At 39.8% G+C, this 17154-nt stretch overlaps 1 protein-coding gene across 1 annotated transcript; it reads right to left on the bottom strand.

The window, feature by feature from the left end:
• Positions 1-732: 732 nt before the first annotated feature.
• GDPD1 (glycerophosphodiester phosphodiesterase domain containing 1) lies at positions 733-16809 on the bottom strand. Its single transcript, XM_010573761.1, has 10 exons — positions 16664-16809; positions 11996-12038; positions 7677-7812; positions 6955-7000; positions 5514-5632; positions 4772-4861; positions 3572-3705; positions 2826-2885; positions 1898-1949; positions 733-1313 (listed from the first exon to the last, which is right to left on the bottom strand). Exons 1-10 carry the CDS (start codon positions 16797-16799, stop codon positions 1191-1193), a joined length of 939 nt encoding a protein of 312 aa, XP_010572063.1. The 5' UTR covers positions 16800-16809; the 3' UTR covers positions 733-1190.
• Between the last annotated feature and the right edge of the window lie 345 nt (positions 16810-17154).

Genomic DNA, 17154 nt, shown 5'->3' with positions numbered 1-17154 from the left:
AAATACCTTCCTATCTAAGCCCATTCCATCACACTTGGGGTTTCCTGGCTTTTGCCAGTAAAGTTACTTCCATGTCCACACACATAAACTTAATGAATATTGAATGTACTTTTGTGGAGAGAAAAGACTAAAATTTACATGTCCTAGACTGACACTTGCTCCTTTTCTAAGTATGCATATAAATCTGCTTTGGGTGAATTCACTTAATAGGAACATTTTAATCTGTTCCTGAAACTCCTGACCAAACTTACGTCTTCTTTGGTCCCTCACCCTAAAAACAACTTCCATTCACCAACAGATGTTAGAACTATAAACATGCAAAAGACTTCTAAAACATTGGCTTCCTTTGTGAAAGGACTATTTCAAAGTAAGTGTAACCTGTAAGTGCAATATTCCTTTCTGGTAAGCTAGCTACTGCCATGCCATGGTAGCCTGACAGGCAGGTCAGAACCAGAGGCAAACCTAGACCCCTGCAGCGGAACTCAGTGTCAAACCCAGAACCTGGCTTAAATACTCTATCTAGACCTTGACCAGTAAGTCACAGTATTACCATCACATCAGAAAGGGGTCAGCTGCAACTCAAGCTCAACATTCTTATCAGTAAGAATAATGGAGTAAATGTATACTGACCAAGGGAGTTAATTTTGGTAAAAAATTGACCACCTTTACTGACTACACTTCACAGGCTAAACTATCTGGCTAGCCACAGATTCTGCTTTCTATTTCTCCTGTGCATTTTTCTTCTTTTTTGCCCCATAAGTTATCTGAAAACTAAAAGCAACACAAGAAACGCATATACACAGGGTACGCTTTCAGAAATTCTTTAGTTTCTGCCCACTAGAATATTACTGGAATAACTGACGTGTCTTGACATCTGCTTAGGAACACTTGTGACAGGTAAAATAATGCTTATTATCTACAGGTATCCTATCCAGCATCTTTCTTCCTAGTCATCACTACTTGTGAAGTGCGCTGTTCCTAAATGAGTTATTTACAAATGTAAACTATGTAATTAAAGTTTTAAAATAAATAGACAACCTTTACATTAGGTAGCAACTTGACAACAATGTAATAGATCATCCAATTACATCTTTCAAACAAAATGATCTGTGTATGCTGCTCAATTTTTTTTATGACGAAAATCCTTGGCTCACAATCCGTTCTGCAAGAACTTCCTTGGTTTTCTTCCTTTATGCTGGATAATTGTGTAAAAACTCCTTAAGTTTTGTTGGATAGTCTGTCATCACTCCAGTTGCTCCCAGATCAAATGCCCTCTTGTATTCTTGTTCTTCATTCAGTACCCAAATATACACCTATAAGGTGGGATAGAAAGACAAATTATTACAGAAAATACTCACATTTAAAAAAAAAAAGTGACTTCTGACCTAAATTGTTTCATGTGAAAGAGACGATGCTACGTATATTTAAAATGATAAATGATTACGCTGTGATGCCAAAGACATGTACACAAACATATCCAAGTTCTTCCCCCTCATCCTCCAAAAAGGGGCATCTTCTAGTGGTGACTCCAACTTTATTTTGTTACCTGAGAGTTCAGATATTTCTAAAAGTCTAAATATGATTTTGTGAAAAGCCCAAAATAGGTAAGCAGTTCAGCAGATTTTGTAGGCTTAAGTTTGAAGTGGGGGAAGAAAAAAAAAAAATCTTAAAGGGATTTAAATTAAAGAGTCTTTTTCCAAGCATACAATTCTTCCTTTGCAACTACAGATCTGCAAATACAACAGCATAAGCTACTGCTCAGGAACCAAAAAGCAACTTATAATCCTAGCAACACAACAGAACATGTTGGGGAGAACATGAACCCATCAAGGCCATATCTGGCTGGTTCAAATTCTCAGGTTAAAAGCACATGTCCTTTAACTTTGCCACACTGTACCTGAATGCCCCGAGCAGTGAGGTGGTCAAAAAGTGCTTTCCGCATTAGCAATCTGTGGAAAGGAGAAAGATATTATTTAAGAACTTGAAGTATATATGAAATTTTCAACATCTGTTGATGTTCTGTAATAAAATTTCCATACAGCGTTTAGATTCAATGTTTTCCACAAGAAAGTGATTAGAAACCTAATTATAGAAAACTTTTAGCTCAAGCAACTCAAGACTGGTTAACACAGATACCCAGAAATTTGCATTAGCTATGGGTATTTGTACCAACTCTTCGAAGATCAAATCCAGCACACTCCTCCTTTATCGTACAGGTACCCTGTACCATGTCCGATGAGTCACAATCCCTTCACTTTCAGAAGAGAGTTTATCCTTTCCCACCAGAAGACATGAAAACTCTACTGGCCGCTCAAGAAATCAAACTAAGAGATGTCAGACACAGAAGCAAGAGCCAGAAGACACATACTGCAATCACATTCAACCTCTGAAAGCATATGACTAAGTTTCCTCTGAAGAACAGATATTCTTAAAATGCAAAGCGTTCCATGTAAGCCAAACAGTATCTCCTCTGACAACATTATGAAACAGTCACAATCCCATGAAATGTGAAAGCTGCATTCTGCTAATTACTTGCATGCTAATTAGCTGAACACATTTAATGAAAGAAACTAAATGGATTACATTGGAATAATGCCTACTGTTACTGCACCTCAGTATATTTTCATATACTGAAACAAAAGTGTACAGGAACACCTACGTAAGATTTGAACATGATTTATGCTACACTGACAAAAAAGCTAGAAGAAACTGAAAAAAATACAACATAACATGTAGCTATAGCAATAGCTAGTCTTAGTTGCTTGAGCCAACTGTTAATATATAGGCAAAAGATAAATAAAAATTTAATTAGATGAAAATCTTACGTGTCAGCTAGCCAGATAATAAATTTCTGGCTTCTTGTCATCTTCTGTGGTTCTTTCAGCCTGTTGAGGAAGAGAAAACAAAAAATTACCAGAGCACAGATTAAAATATTATTTGAGATGTTCCTGCAAAAGGAACATGAAGAATTAATCTTGCAGTTTCTCAAATTAGAGCAGTAATTTCACTAAGACAGTGACATAGAATTGGGTTACACCAGAGAAATGTGCTACATTTAAGAGAAGCAGCAGAGATGGGTATTCAGCAGCATTTTGAGTAAAGCATGAGAAATAAAGAGCACGTGAAATCTCATATCCACCCTGTTACTAACTTGCCTCTTCGCTTTATTCAGACTAATTTTTTCTCAGGAAAGAGGTAGAAAAGTGCAAGAATTAGTTATTTGTACAGCACTGCTACATACCACTACCTAGATGGCATCAGCACAGGCTGCATTTTAAAGGCACCTGCATGAAGGCAGTATTTACAGGAGATGCTGTAAACAGGAAAAATTGATATACACAGGCACTCCACACTAACAACTGAGTAACTCAGAGCTGGCTAGAGACAGGTTAAATACAGAGCAGCAGCAGATTTGCATAGCTTTCTCTTAGGAACATACAAAAGTGCCTGAACTAACAAAACAGTACCCTCAGCCAGAGGATACTGAGTAAACCAATGCTCAAGCTGGCATAATCATTCACTTGCTTTACTATCATTTCAGTACAGCACCCACCAATGGACTCTAACTCACTTGAGAATGATTGAAGGCATGGGAATTTCCAAGAATTCTTCCTTGAAGGGAATGAATGGCAGCAGACCAGTGTAGAAAAGGCCAAGAAGCAGGAGGACACGTTGCAAACAGAAGATGATGGGAATGTCAGCATTCTGCAGGAACCAGGAAAGAAAGATTCTAATTTATCTTGGTAGATTGTTGCATCTGTTGCAATTAAATTTACTCATCAATGCATGTTTAAAGTTTAGCACTTGCACCTAACAATTAGGCTGCCAACTGTTTACGATATGCCTGCCACTGAATTTAAATTACTCTTTCTGGTAGCCTGTAATCCAAGCAAATGTTTTACACAGTTTGAAGGGGCATTGGGACCTGAAAAAGGTAAAGTTTCACTGGTTACAGTACTGCTTTTGTCACCTGCCTTCATCGTCTTTCTAGACTGCATGACACTATGCAGCATTTTGTCTTAGACTAGTATTACCGCAAAGAACAAGCTGTCCTTTAGCACAGGACACTTTACAGTTTGACATCACTTCACAACACGTTTTTAAAGATGCTCGTTTATGAACCAAAATATCTGGGCACGGATGCTACAAAAATGAACAAATATAACTGCTGTTCAGGTAGGAAATGGTGTGTTGTCCTGCACAGCTAAATTGGAACAATATCTGTACTCACAACTAGATCAATTTCACTCAGGTGAAATAACTCCCTCAGACTAAGCACAAATTAAATTAAATTCTAACCTGTACAATTCCTCAGCACAAAAAGAAATAGCATCTATAGCTGTAAAACAGCTTTATACCAATATAACCATGTGTCAACTAGTGGCCACATCCATCATTTTCATAAAAAGAAACACACAATAAGCAATCCTTAGAAAAATTGCTTTTGTACCAGATGAATGATGTGCAAAACAGGCTCTAAGAGTTCCTGGCATAAAATCATAACACCCTATATTTTACAGAACAAGAATAAAACACGACTAAGATTAATTCCTTGAGTGTTTTATTGCAGAATACATGGGTGTTAACTGTGCTTGACTTATTGAAACAGTGTAGTAGGCAGAATAGAATCTAAGTGCAAAATTTCTCATCGCATCTAGAAGTCTGGCATAGCTAGCTAGACCTTGATTTACAGGGTGCTCTACTGTACATTTTGTCACCACACAGTAACAAGCAGGCAAGAAGAACGAAGATTAGCTGGACCCATTCTTACCTCCTTAAGACACTTTGATACAACCTCATAATTGACATTCCCCCATACCGTCAAATGCTCTCGCTTATACTGACTCACCAGCTCTGAAACCTGCAATATAAAAAAGCAGAACCCTAACATGTATTCCTTGAAAATTATGTCCAGCATTATTTAACTGAAACTCTATTCGCTACTTTTCAACTACGTAGGTCATTACAGAAGAGATAGTTCTTCTATACTCCCTCCCATCTGAAGATGATTGTGCTGCTTTTACTGGAAAGAAACAGGTGTTCAGGTCAACAGATAAAAGGAAAGACCATTATACCTACCAAAAAAACTTAGAGAACTTAAGAAAACTAGATGGCAAAATAGTATCTGATGGAAAGCAGATCTCCTTTTCTGTGATGAACACTTATCTTTACACTGACATCATGTTTTTATGTTGCTTTGGTAGGCAACAGTCCATAAGAAGACCCTTCATATGAAATACAAAACAAACATGTCTCTAGCAGCGTAGCATCAGTTTCATGTCAAGATAAAGGGTCAGTAAAGAGCTGTTTGCTAAATATCTTGCACAAGATCACTTCTCTGTCTTCTGTATTACCTCATACACAGAGCAAGATCTAACATGTGAAAGATGAAGCAGTCCAAGAACACAGATGTTAGTATCATAGACTGCTATCAACTCCAAGAAACTTTTCTTTTGGAATTTCAACACCATGACATGACATTCAGTCTCAGTTCAGCACAGATTTCCACATACCTTTTTGATCAACACATTGTTGTTCACTTTGATGTCAATGTTGACAGGAGTTTGTGGAAATGCCTCGAACACCTCTTTCAGGAGCGGAATACGGTTATCTTTTCCCTCACAGTGACATTCTGAGGAAACAAGAAGGTTGTCACTGCTGTGGCCATTTTTAATACACCATAGATAAAAGCTGAGGTATCAGAGCACTTGTTATCTTAAAATTTTAAAAAGTATATAGTTCCTAGAATTAGCACGTTTTTAAACTTTAAAAAAATTACTTCACTCAGTTGTAACTAATTATGACAAGCTCATTTCTGTAATGAAAATGCCCTGAGCATATTGCACATTTAGGTTTTAACTTCATGAAATTCAGTCATTATTTAGCAACAGTAGGAGTGCAGGCATCATTAAAATCCTGAAATAGCAAACATGGGCTCAGTTACCACGTACCAAATGGAATGAGATTAATATGAAATGAGACCAAATGAGAAAAACTTTTCCTTCTAGGAAAATTTACTGGAGGAGCATAATGAGTAAAGGGAACAGAAGGCAAACCCCCCAATTTTATTGTCTGAAACTGCTTGTGGCTCTAAGGAATTAACTGAAGGTTCTCTCTGTTTCTTTGTATTACTGTACATACACAAAAGATTTGTAAGTGTGCAAATAACATGTCATAGAACTCATCTTGGTGCATTTTAAGTATTTTGCAATTTTGAACAGAAAAGTTTAACACAACATTTACTTGCTGGGCAACTGAAATATGGAAAGGTTACAGAAGATAGTCACAAAGCCCCTGAAACAAACACGTCTGATACCATCTCTGGTAGCCTTTTCTAGGTGGAAGTGTTCTCAGTTTTAGCCTGATGCTTAATTCAAATTACAGTCCCATGAACCACAGTTTTCACAAGGAAACAGGTTAGTCTTTTTCTAGGTTTTCCTCTCTTGCAGCAATATTGGTACTGAACTTCAAGTCATACATACAGTAACTACCACTCTTCATTCACCCTTCTGAAAATGCCTATATTGTCTGACCTCTCGTAGTACTTCAAGCCCAGAGTGCACCAGCACAATGGCATCTGAGCTGTAAAGAAACTCTCTTCTGCCTTCTCTCTGTTTTTTCGAACAACAAATTTTCAATCAGCACCTTCTGAAGAGCTCACAATGGAACTGGAAAGTAGTTGCAAGAAGTAGACAAACAAACAATTGAAATGTTTACTTGGAAAAAGATATCTTACATCTTAAACTTAGTCACTGCCAACTGGTTTGAAAAAAATACATTTTGGTTTCTAAAGCTAGGATTATATTTTCCTTTTAAAACTTCTCTTACCAACATACTGATAGAAGTAAATCCACTTTTCTACTCCCTTTGCCAAAATAAGAAACTGCCACAGTACAATAATGGAAAATTAGTTACTGTTACTGTAAACTGAAACAGCAAGAGACAAAACCCTACCTTTCTGAAATGTGACATCCAACTTGCAGAGATATGGTGGAAGTTCCTTAAAAATAAAGGGAAATAGAACACTAATTCAACTGCAGGGATATGATAATGACTTTTCTTGAGACAAAAAATTATAATTCATAGGCCATGTAAGTTACCTTTAAAGACAAAAACTGTATTTTTTTTTAAATCTTCTTGCCCCCAAAGTGATTCAGAAGCACTGCATTCATTCTTACTTCAACTATTTGGCATTCTTAGACTTGTGATACCTGCAGCTGAATAAGGCAAAACGTTTCCAGACACCTGTCTGAGAATTCCACTTAAACATCAGATGGAAAGACAGTTCTGTAAGACAGGCTTTTAAAACTGTCAATGCAGGTGGGATTCATCGACCAGTTTTCCCATTAAAAGGCTGGTCATATGAGAAGGAGCTTGTTGACTAAGCTTCCTTTGTCATCAGTATGGAAAAACAGGCCCACCTCCAGGAAGCTATTCATCCAAACCTACTACTGGAGGGAGTTAATCACCCTCTGGAAACCTGCCAGTTTTTCTCCCTTGACTACACAGGGAGCCTAGTTAGCTTTTTTTTTTTTTAGTAAGACAAGATGAATCCCCTCCTTAGATTTTGGTACCAGACACACACACACACGCACACAACCTTCCTGCCCACCCCAGCCACTCTACAAACGCATTTTTAAACATCATCTAGCACTAACATTTTTTCCTCAACTTACAGAGTATTTGAGGTCAGATATGTTGACATCAACTCCTGTTGATCTCTTCAGGTTCTCGTCATGGGACACAACCACTTGCTCATCTTTCGTCAGGTGACAATCTAGCTCCAACATGTCTGTTCCTATATTAACGGCACTGGAAGCGAAGAAGTCTGCCTTGAACCACACATGTATTTTGTACAGGTCCAAACCTAACATACATGTTATTCAATTAAACTAATCCCACTGGAAGTACTTTAGATGCTTTATGATGCAATGAACCCTCACAATCTTGCTACAAAGCAAGAAGCAAATAACTCTGCTGCAGTGGGAAAGCTGATGCAAGAATAAACAACATATCATGAACCAGAGATGGGATTTGAACTCAGGAGTTTTGGCTCCGTCTTCCATAGAAATCAAGTAGCAGACCTGTCGATTGTAGCCTACCACCTCAGTATTAAGAAACCTACTTCTAAAGTATTGTTTCAGAATTTTGTGTGTGATGTTTATTAATATCAGGACATTTACCACTGAAAGAAGCAACTACTTTTCAAAAAGTAATCAATTTTGTGGTAAGCATAAACAACAAGTGACAGGGATGTGAAAGCCTTTTTTTACTGAAATTAATCAGGAATGGATGGATCAGGAAAATAGCAATGGGGCTTTCAGGCTTTTGGCTTTTTCTGGCTAGCAAAACTACATTTTTAAAACATTATTATGATTTTAATGATAAAATTTTAATTTAAAATTAAAAAACAACAACCACCCATTCATATTTTTCAAAGAAAAATAGCTATTCCTGTTTCAATTCACTGCTTTGAAAAGTTCTAATCCAATCCCAAATCCACTCTATAGTAGCTTAGCTTATAGGAGTAAAGAAAGCAGAAAGTAGTAGCAATATTGGTGAAAAAGAAGTACAAGAAACCTCACACCAGAACAGAAAAACTAAGCTTTACTCAAATGAGAAGTGAATTGCTCATTTCCTTAGAAAAGACACTCAGAAGGTATCATTCCAGCAGACAGCTAAAATTCCCAGCCTGAACTCTGAACAATTCCTTCAAAACACTGGGCTGTTCTTTTTTCTCCACCTATGAACAAACCTGTAACATCTGTGAGTGCAGTCTATATGGGACCCAAAGCTCTGCGACTTCAGTAACAGCCTTTTCCTTAAGAAAAGGGCTTTACTGACTGCTTAAGTTCAGACATGCCATGAACGTTCACAAATGCAATAACAAAACAAAACAAAAAATTAGAACATACTCCTGAAAGTGTTTAACACAATTTCTGGTCCAGCTGGGATAATGATCAAGAAGAGAGTTGTCAAATTAAAACCAATTTGTTAACTGTTTTCCAGTGCCACTAATTAAGAATTAGGAGAGGAATGAAATCCTATTACGCATGGAAGATACACAGCCTGTTCTGTGTAATTTTTCCTCCTGAGGAAAAGCACCTCCAAATATGCTGCAGGAGATTTGCCAAATTTGTAGAAGACGTTCCCATCTAGTACCATGTATTATCATTTAACCAGCAAAATTTATCAGAAATATTACCGCTTAAGAAATTCAGGACTGATGCTGCGTGGAAGAAGAACAACAACTTCCCTTGTTAACAAATTTGAGAATTTGCCAGGCTCTTACTAGCAGCTTGCTGCTAAATAAGCTTCCTTAAAGTGCTGAGTTTTTTCAGCTGGAAATCAGTTTGTTCTGCAGCTCTGTAATAACACATCAAATCTATGTTGCTCCAGAGAAGACTCCAGATGCTCTCCAGATTCAGATCCAACTGCTCCACTGCTCAAGTTGTAAAGCAGGCTCACATTTGCAAATTAGGACGGTAGAGCTCTTTGCTTGTGTTTAACTCCAACTGTTTTCAAGGAAAAGGACATACCAGGAAATATCTAAGAAAAGCCTTACCTTTAGAAACTAAATTCTATTAGGCAAGGCCTAATGTAGCACAATGTATAGAGTTTATAAATGCTAACTTGACCACGTACTTTTATTGCTGTAACTACAGTGTTTAAAGCTTTCTCTCTAGACCAAGTATGTTCATAAAAGAAAAGGAAATACAATGAGAAAATACCTGGAGAGATTACTTAGCAGCTTCCTGTCAAGACAATGCTAAAGTACATGGCTGTATTAGGAACAATTAAACTGGTAATTATAGTCTTTCCACATCTTTTATGCCAGATCCCCAAATAGTTTAAGACACCACAAGTGTCTCTTATCCTAAAAATAGTTATTTTAAAATCTAAAACCACCACAGAAGCATTTAAAGACAGCATAACATGATTACGGCCCCCAAAAATCTATTAGCCATTTTACCATGCAAAACCAAAACAATACTGTCTGTGGTACAAAAAGCTTATAATTGCTTTCCAGAATATTTGTAAATTAAGCTAGTATAGAATTTGAAATTACCAGTAAGGCCTCCTCCCCCCCATACACTTTGTTTATATATTACTGTAATAATTTCTTCATTATCGTGCAACAGTATTAAATATTCTCCAATCGCTGTTAAAGTGTAAATAGTATAACTAAAACTATTTGCTTGTCAATACTTAGGTTACTGTCAATGAGACAAAAACAAGGGGCTAGGTCTTACGCTGCAGACAAGCATTCTCTTCTGGATTTGACACATCAATGGTCAAATATGCCTGCTTGTCCAAACCTGAAGAAACAGCTCTTGCAGGCATGCCCTATTTTGCTTCATGCAAAATCTGATGGATTAGAAATTGATTAGTGCATACGAGCCGTCTAAGCCAATCCAGATAACTTTTCACCACGCAGATACCAATTTTCTACCCAATTCCTTTTGCTAGCTTAGCAGTGGAGTTGGGAAGGACACCTTTACCCCTTCACAGAGGAAGCCAGAAGGCTTTCTACTGCCTAATGCAAGGTAATATCACTCTGACTCTGCTTTCTGCAGAATTAATGTGCCTTTATTATTCAACCAAGACAATCTCAAACCAAGTAACTGAACTTTGCTATTGACACTTGTGAGGAGTTCAAAAAGTAGACCTCAACCGCATTTGTTATACTATAGTTATAAAATAATTAAAATGGTCAGAAGAGAGTCAGTCAAATGTCTGTATTATAACAAAACATTATTTGACTCCTAGCACAATCCTTACTCTAAGCACTACAGCTTACTTCTGGGAATTAAATAAAAATAGGTTATGGTGTAACTTGCTTTGCAAGAGCCCTATACATATAAAACCAGTATGGTACTAAATGAAAATTAAGAAATGGTTAAAAAAAGAAGCACTTCCCAGAAAGTGTCGTAGCAGACTTGAAAAAAGGCAGGCCAGCAGGAGAAAAACCACAAAACTATGCTAAGCTTCCATGGAGATAGAAAATACTGCAGTACTTTCAATAGCACTGTTTGGTTGGGGAAGCTGGCACTCCTCAGTCTGCAAGGAAATGTGCAAACTGATGAGGCTACTTAGCACAAAGCAAATTAAAAAACCCCAAACAAAACAAAGAGAAGCCTACATAATTTGGTCACTTCTCATTGGCAGCTGGAGTTTTCGATATGCTGCTTCTTCAAATGCCTTTGAGAACCTTGTTAGAATTCACTACTTAAATGCTGAAGGCTTAAAAGGCTTTCCAGTACCAACTCCATTTTCAAGCCCTAGATAACAGGCTTTCACACATTGTGCCAATGAAGTATGTGTATGAAGGGAAAAAACGTAACACAAACATTTTTAATAGCTTTACAGATGGTGTATTAAAAGTCAGTTAACATTACAATTTCAGTCACAATAATTCTTGGAGAAAAAATTATTAACCTTCTGTATAGAGGAGGGAACTGAATACCACGAAACTGTAGAATACCTAAGAGAATTGCTTACAGCCTAACAGCAGTCAACAGATTCAGCCTTCCTGAAATCCAGCCTTGTATGCTAATTAGCATATTGTTATAGGCTATGATCTGAAATACCTTTTGAGAAACATCAATGTATCTAGAAAAAACAGTGTGTGAGATTAGTTACAAAAAATAGTTTTATACCAATAAATAAATTAACAGAAGTAATGGAAGCAGTATTGTTTTGTGTTTTATTAGCTAGCACAGGAGGAATCACGCCTCAGGAGTTTTATTTCCAATTGCCAGTCTGCCACATTATTGTGTACAAATCATGGTTTGTGGTATACCAACTCCTTCTTGTTTAAATTGGAGTGATGTTTAGCAATCCACAGAAGTCATCCAAAGGAGAGATGACTTTCAGAAATAGGACACCGTACCCCAAACAACTGATGGAAGCCCTATCTTTCTTGATTCCTTCACTCACTAAAGACAATGAGAACACAGCTAATTTAGGCATTATTGGTTCCATTTGTACTCACTGGTGAAAGGCTGCCATCGTGTTTTCCAGGTTCTCTCCAGCACCTACAAAAATAACAAAAACTAAAACATGTACAAAATCCTGTTCCTCCCCTCAATCCCAGTGGAAATAAATAAATTTTAAAAATGGATTAAAATTTTACATATTTGGAGGAATGACTATGAAGCTAGAGTCAGAAATCCCTGTTGCCACTAACCTACTGGGGAGACCCAAGAGACAGGCCTTTCCCAAGGTAAAACAATAAAAAAAAAAAAAGAAAAAGAGAAAGACTGTTATCTTGGACCTGTATGACGCTTTGAATATACAAAACAAAGAGTTTATTTTACCAGAGGTTGGGTGCCCTGCTTTTCCTTAAAGGCATGGTATTTGGCTATGACAACATGCTCCACAGGCATAGGAACAGTATATACAAAAAGTCTGTTTCAGGCTAAGTGGGAGGAATAATAAGCGGAAAGGTAACTAAAGGGAAGAAAAAAAAAAAAACCAACAAAAAACCACCACACCAAAAAACGAAGAAAAGAAGTGCCCAAGACTCTCTAAAGCTGGTATTCCCTAAACGCATAACCCAGTTGATGCTCAAAGAGATGACAAGCTCTTTTTTCAGTGCAAGGATACTTCCTGAAACAGCACAAATTGTCAATAAAGGTTTATGCTGCTGGCTAAGGGAGGTCTCATACACAAGGAATGAAACACACATCAACTCCAGTTAAGAAATGAAAGGACAAGCAAATTAAATTTTCTCTCAGGCAGGAGTAAACTCTGCAACTCTTAGGCCATCATTCCCTACATAAAAATCCTTGAAAAATCAGTCAGTTTAGGGACTGGAAAAGGTTGTGCCCCGTCTCCCTCCCTCAGAAAACAGGCAATATTATATACTGCAAAACAGCTTCAGGAGGATACATGTACTGATGAGGATATCTATGCAAATTTTAACCACTTCAACAGTGATGAATGACAGACTTTGTAAACAACAATTATAAAAGCTCCAATTAAGGCCTTGCCTATTAACAAGACCTCACCGATACATACTTATCTGTACTTAGTTACTTAATGAAGGCAACGCAATTCTATGCATGTGCAACTAGCAATTTAAAATTGTTACCAGGTTAGCTTGCGATGGTAAATTTCCAAAATGAAAGACTTAACTGACTTAGAATCATAATGACAAAATCTGCATGGTTTAATGTAAACCAGTACGGTAAATCCACAGCAGCTTCTGTGATTAGACATTCACCAATTTGATTGCAGAATAGGAATAGGCTGAGTGGCAAAAGTCACCAAGGGATAGAGGAGAGCATGAGAATCTCATCATATACTTCTGATGACTGCCTAACAGATGGGAAAAACCTGCACAGGACCTGCATGATTAGTTATAAGTTAACTGCAATAAAAAATGAGGTTTTAGATAACTTATCAACTGTGACAATACAGCCCATACAACCTGAACGGTAAGAGAGGGGGGAAAAAAACCTGAGTCACTCTTCAATTTGTGAACAAAACAACAGTCTCCCAGCATTCCCAGGCAGAAATTTCCAATATTAAAGCTTTAAGTAAGTCACATGTTAGGGAGGTAGGTACAGCAAGTCAAACCAGTTGGTAAGAAAATGCCTGACTTGTATGTAGTGTTTTGGGGAAATGAGGAAAAAAAAAGTTGAGACACCAGCTGAAACAGGAATTCTAAATCAGCAACAAGGCTTTCACAAACCACACTCAGAAAAGGGAACTACGATAAGCAAGTGATCTGATGTACTAAATCATTTTCCCTCCTTAATAATGAAAAGGCTGGGCTGACTGAAGGGCTTCTGACATTTACTTAAATGAACCTCCAGAGTCACGTATTGCCCATTTGCATTGTTGCATTTCCTGTGCAGAAATTGCCCTCCCCAGCACACTTTAGCATCTTGTGAGCCAAAATGCCCACATCCAAACATTACGATTGCATCCTCTGACTTTGAAAGCACCATCATGGGACAAGAGGGAGTCAACGTCAAGCACTGGCTCAAGGAGATGACCCTTAGAATTTCTGTTGTTTTGAATTTTCCCCTCAATGTAGGCAGAGAAGCCTGTTAGGAAGAATGCTGCCAGCAGGTCAAGGCAGGCGATTGTTCCCCTCAGCACTGGTGAAACTGTACCTGGAGTGCCGTGTCCAGTTCTGGGCTCCAAAGTACAAGACAGACATGGCTCTACCGGAACAAGTCCAGAGAGGGGCTGTGAAAATTAAGGGATGAGAGATTCTTGCACACAATGAGAGGCTGAGGGTGCTGGAATTGTTTAGCCTGGAGAAGAGAGGCTTACCAATACGTATTAATACCGGATGGGAGGAAGTAAAGAAGACTGAGCCAAACTCTTCTCAGTGATGCCCAGGGAAAGGATGAGGCATTGGGAAAAAAATTAAATACAGGAAATTCCCTTTATAAACATAAGAAACCCCCCTTTTTTATAGTAAGAGTGATCAAACTCTGGAACAGGCTGCCTGGAAAGGTTGTGGAGCCTCCATCCTTGGATGTATTCAAAACCTAACTGGACAAGGTCCTGATCCACCTGCTCTAGTTGCCCCTACTCTGGACAGATAAGATGATCTCCAGAGGTCCCTTCCAGTCTCAACTATTCCGTGATTCTGTAAAAATCATGATGCTACCCTGTCTCAAAGACCCTGCAATCCAGTCCATGCAGCTGGCTTTGACAGGGGACTCTTAACACAGAATATCAAGAGTTAAATTATTGATCGCAGAAATGACTAATTTTAAAATTATGCGGAAGTGAAGAAATAATTCAGGGATGCTTCCACTGATGAACTATAAACTGAGATAAGAAAATCCTTGCGTGAAGAAAGAATTGAAATCAAAACTCACAGACTTGAAAAAAACTTCACATACAAAGCTTTATCTCAGAGAGGAAAAAGCCAAACAAGTTAAGTGTTACCTTGATCTCTGAAGTTAATAGGAGTAATGCAATAGGAAACCTGACACTGAGTCTAAAGCTACAGCATGACTAAAGCCTGACGAGAATGTAAGTCCCACAGGAATTTAAGTTACAAGGTAAACATTACAGAGAGTAAAGAGTAAACGATCTTCAGTCTCATAGTACCCGATGAGCAAAAAGGTGCCGAGATGTTGTTCAAACATTGTACTTCTACCGTAGGTGTATTTCACAGCACACGTGTGGACACAGAACAATTCAAAGACTGTGGACTTTGTCTCTGAATGCCTAATGAATACTCCTCCCATTGAGTAAGGCTTTCCTGTTGTTCTAATGGTGCTTAGTGCAACTGGCCAGAACACTTGCATTCTAGGCTTAGGGCTGTATATCTGAAATAAGATCACTGCAAAGAAGAGAGAACAAAAGAAGGTTAAGGAGATCATACCAAGTTCCAACAAAGTCATCCACACAGGTCTTTAATAGCTTGCAAATTACCAAACAGGTAACAACCAAAACTAAGAACCTTTGTTCGTTGAATGAAAATACATACCTACCAGGAAACGGCTAAGATATGTGTTCCAAACCAAAAGGTGCCTTTTATGCTATACTTAAGACTATAAAGAAACTTAATCTGTTGTGTAAACTAAATGAAAGAAATACAAGTAGTAAAATCTGTAATAGATCAGCTCTATCTTTTGTATTTTAATAATTCAAGGCAGTAGCGGTAGTTAAAGACCATTGGCTAGAACTGTGATCAAACACTACATAAACTGGCACTAGATATGACATTGAAAACTGTTCGAACTCAGCATCTGACATGTTTCCCACAGAATTTCAGGAAAAATATTTAGTAGAAAACTGAGTATGTTCACGAATTGAACGAGGCAGCAAGGAAAAGCGCGGAACTGATCTTCGAAGAACACGAAAATACAGTTTGCTGTATTTTTTCCCTCCTAATGCTTTGGAAAAGGTAGAAGAAACTTTAAAAACATCTTTTAGCTATTTTAGACAGAAGCTACCCACAAGGCCTTGGCGCAAGGTGTACGGAGAGGACAAGAGTCTCAAAATGGGATCGGTTTTACCACGGCGCTGAACCATTAACCGTCTCCAACAGCAAGGGGAGCAAGAAGAGAGTCACAGCAAACTGCATTTCTTCTGAAACCAGCAAGCAAAGCAAACAGGCAGAGGCAAGAAGATTGATCTTTTGTACCTGACCTAAGCAACAGCCAGCCGCCCAGCTCATGAGGAAGAGAAATACCCTCACCCAGAATCATTAGGAAGAAAACAACATATATACGTTCGAGAGGGAAACCATCGCGACCCACGTCAAACGAGCCGATTTCGGCTGACGCGTTGCGAGTTCGGAGATTAATTCAGCTTTGAAATCAAGCACTGGTCAGCAGGTGGCACCTAAAATTAGGTTGCGGGAGGAAGATTTAAAGGGAGCCCGAGAGGGGCACCGCGCAGCAGCCCCTCAAAGATCCTCCTGACAGGGCTGCGGCACCGCCCGCCCGAACCCGGCCTCAGGGAGAGAAGCGTCCCGAGGGAGCGGGAAGGCGGCATCGCCCCTGTGGAGGGAAGGCGGCGGGAGCCCCTCAGAGCCGGGAGCCGGGGCGGGCTGCAGCCCTCAGGAGCGGCGGGCGGGCGGCCGCAGCCTTCGCCCGCCTCAGGGGAGGGCGGGAAGCGGCGCCTCCGGGGCGGCTGCGGTGGCGGGCCGGGCACCCCCCCCCCCCCCCCCCCCGTCACTCACCGCCGCGGTGGGAGATGTGCCGGCAGCGGAAGCGCTGCCGCTTGGGCCGGTGGAGAAGCCCCGGACACTTGAGGAGAAGCGCCGAGGTGAGGACGTATCCGCCCAGCGTGGAGAGCAGGTACAGCGTCGCCGACATCCTGCGCCTTTCGCCGGCTTAACCCGCTCTCCGCCCGGCCTCGCCCGTTCCCGTCCCACCCCTCACCCGGTCCGGCCCGGCCCGCAAGCCGGCTCCCACCGAGGAGGAGGCGGCGACGCTGCGGGAGCCGCTGCGGCCGCGCAGCCGCACCGCCTCCCCTCCGCCCCCGAGACTGCGCAGGCGCGGGGGGACCCCCGCCCTTCCCGCCAAAGGGCTCGGCCGTCAGGCGGGCTCCCCTCAGAGGGGCCGGCGGAGCGCGGCCTCACGCCTCGGCCGGCCCGGCGGCCGTCGCTTCTTTCGTGAAGCGGCTCACGAGTGCTGCGAGCGATTCCCCGTTACACGCTTTAATTTCCCA

The sequence above is a fragment of the Haliaeetus leucocephalus genome, unplaced genomic scaffold (genome assembly GCF_000737465.1).
Source record: "Haliaeetus leucocephalus isolate CR32 unplaced genomic scaffold, Haliaeetus_leucocephalus-4.0 Scaffold395, whole genome shotgun sequence".
Lineage (NCBI taxonomy): Eukaryota > Metazoa > Chordata > Aves > Accipitriformes > Accipitridae > Haliaeetus > Haliaeetus leucocephalus.
This window is presented reverse-complemented; position numbering and strand designations above follow the sequence as displayed.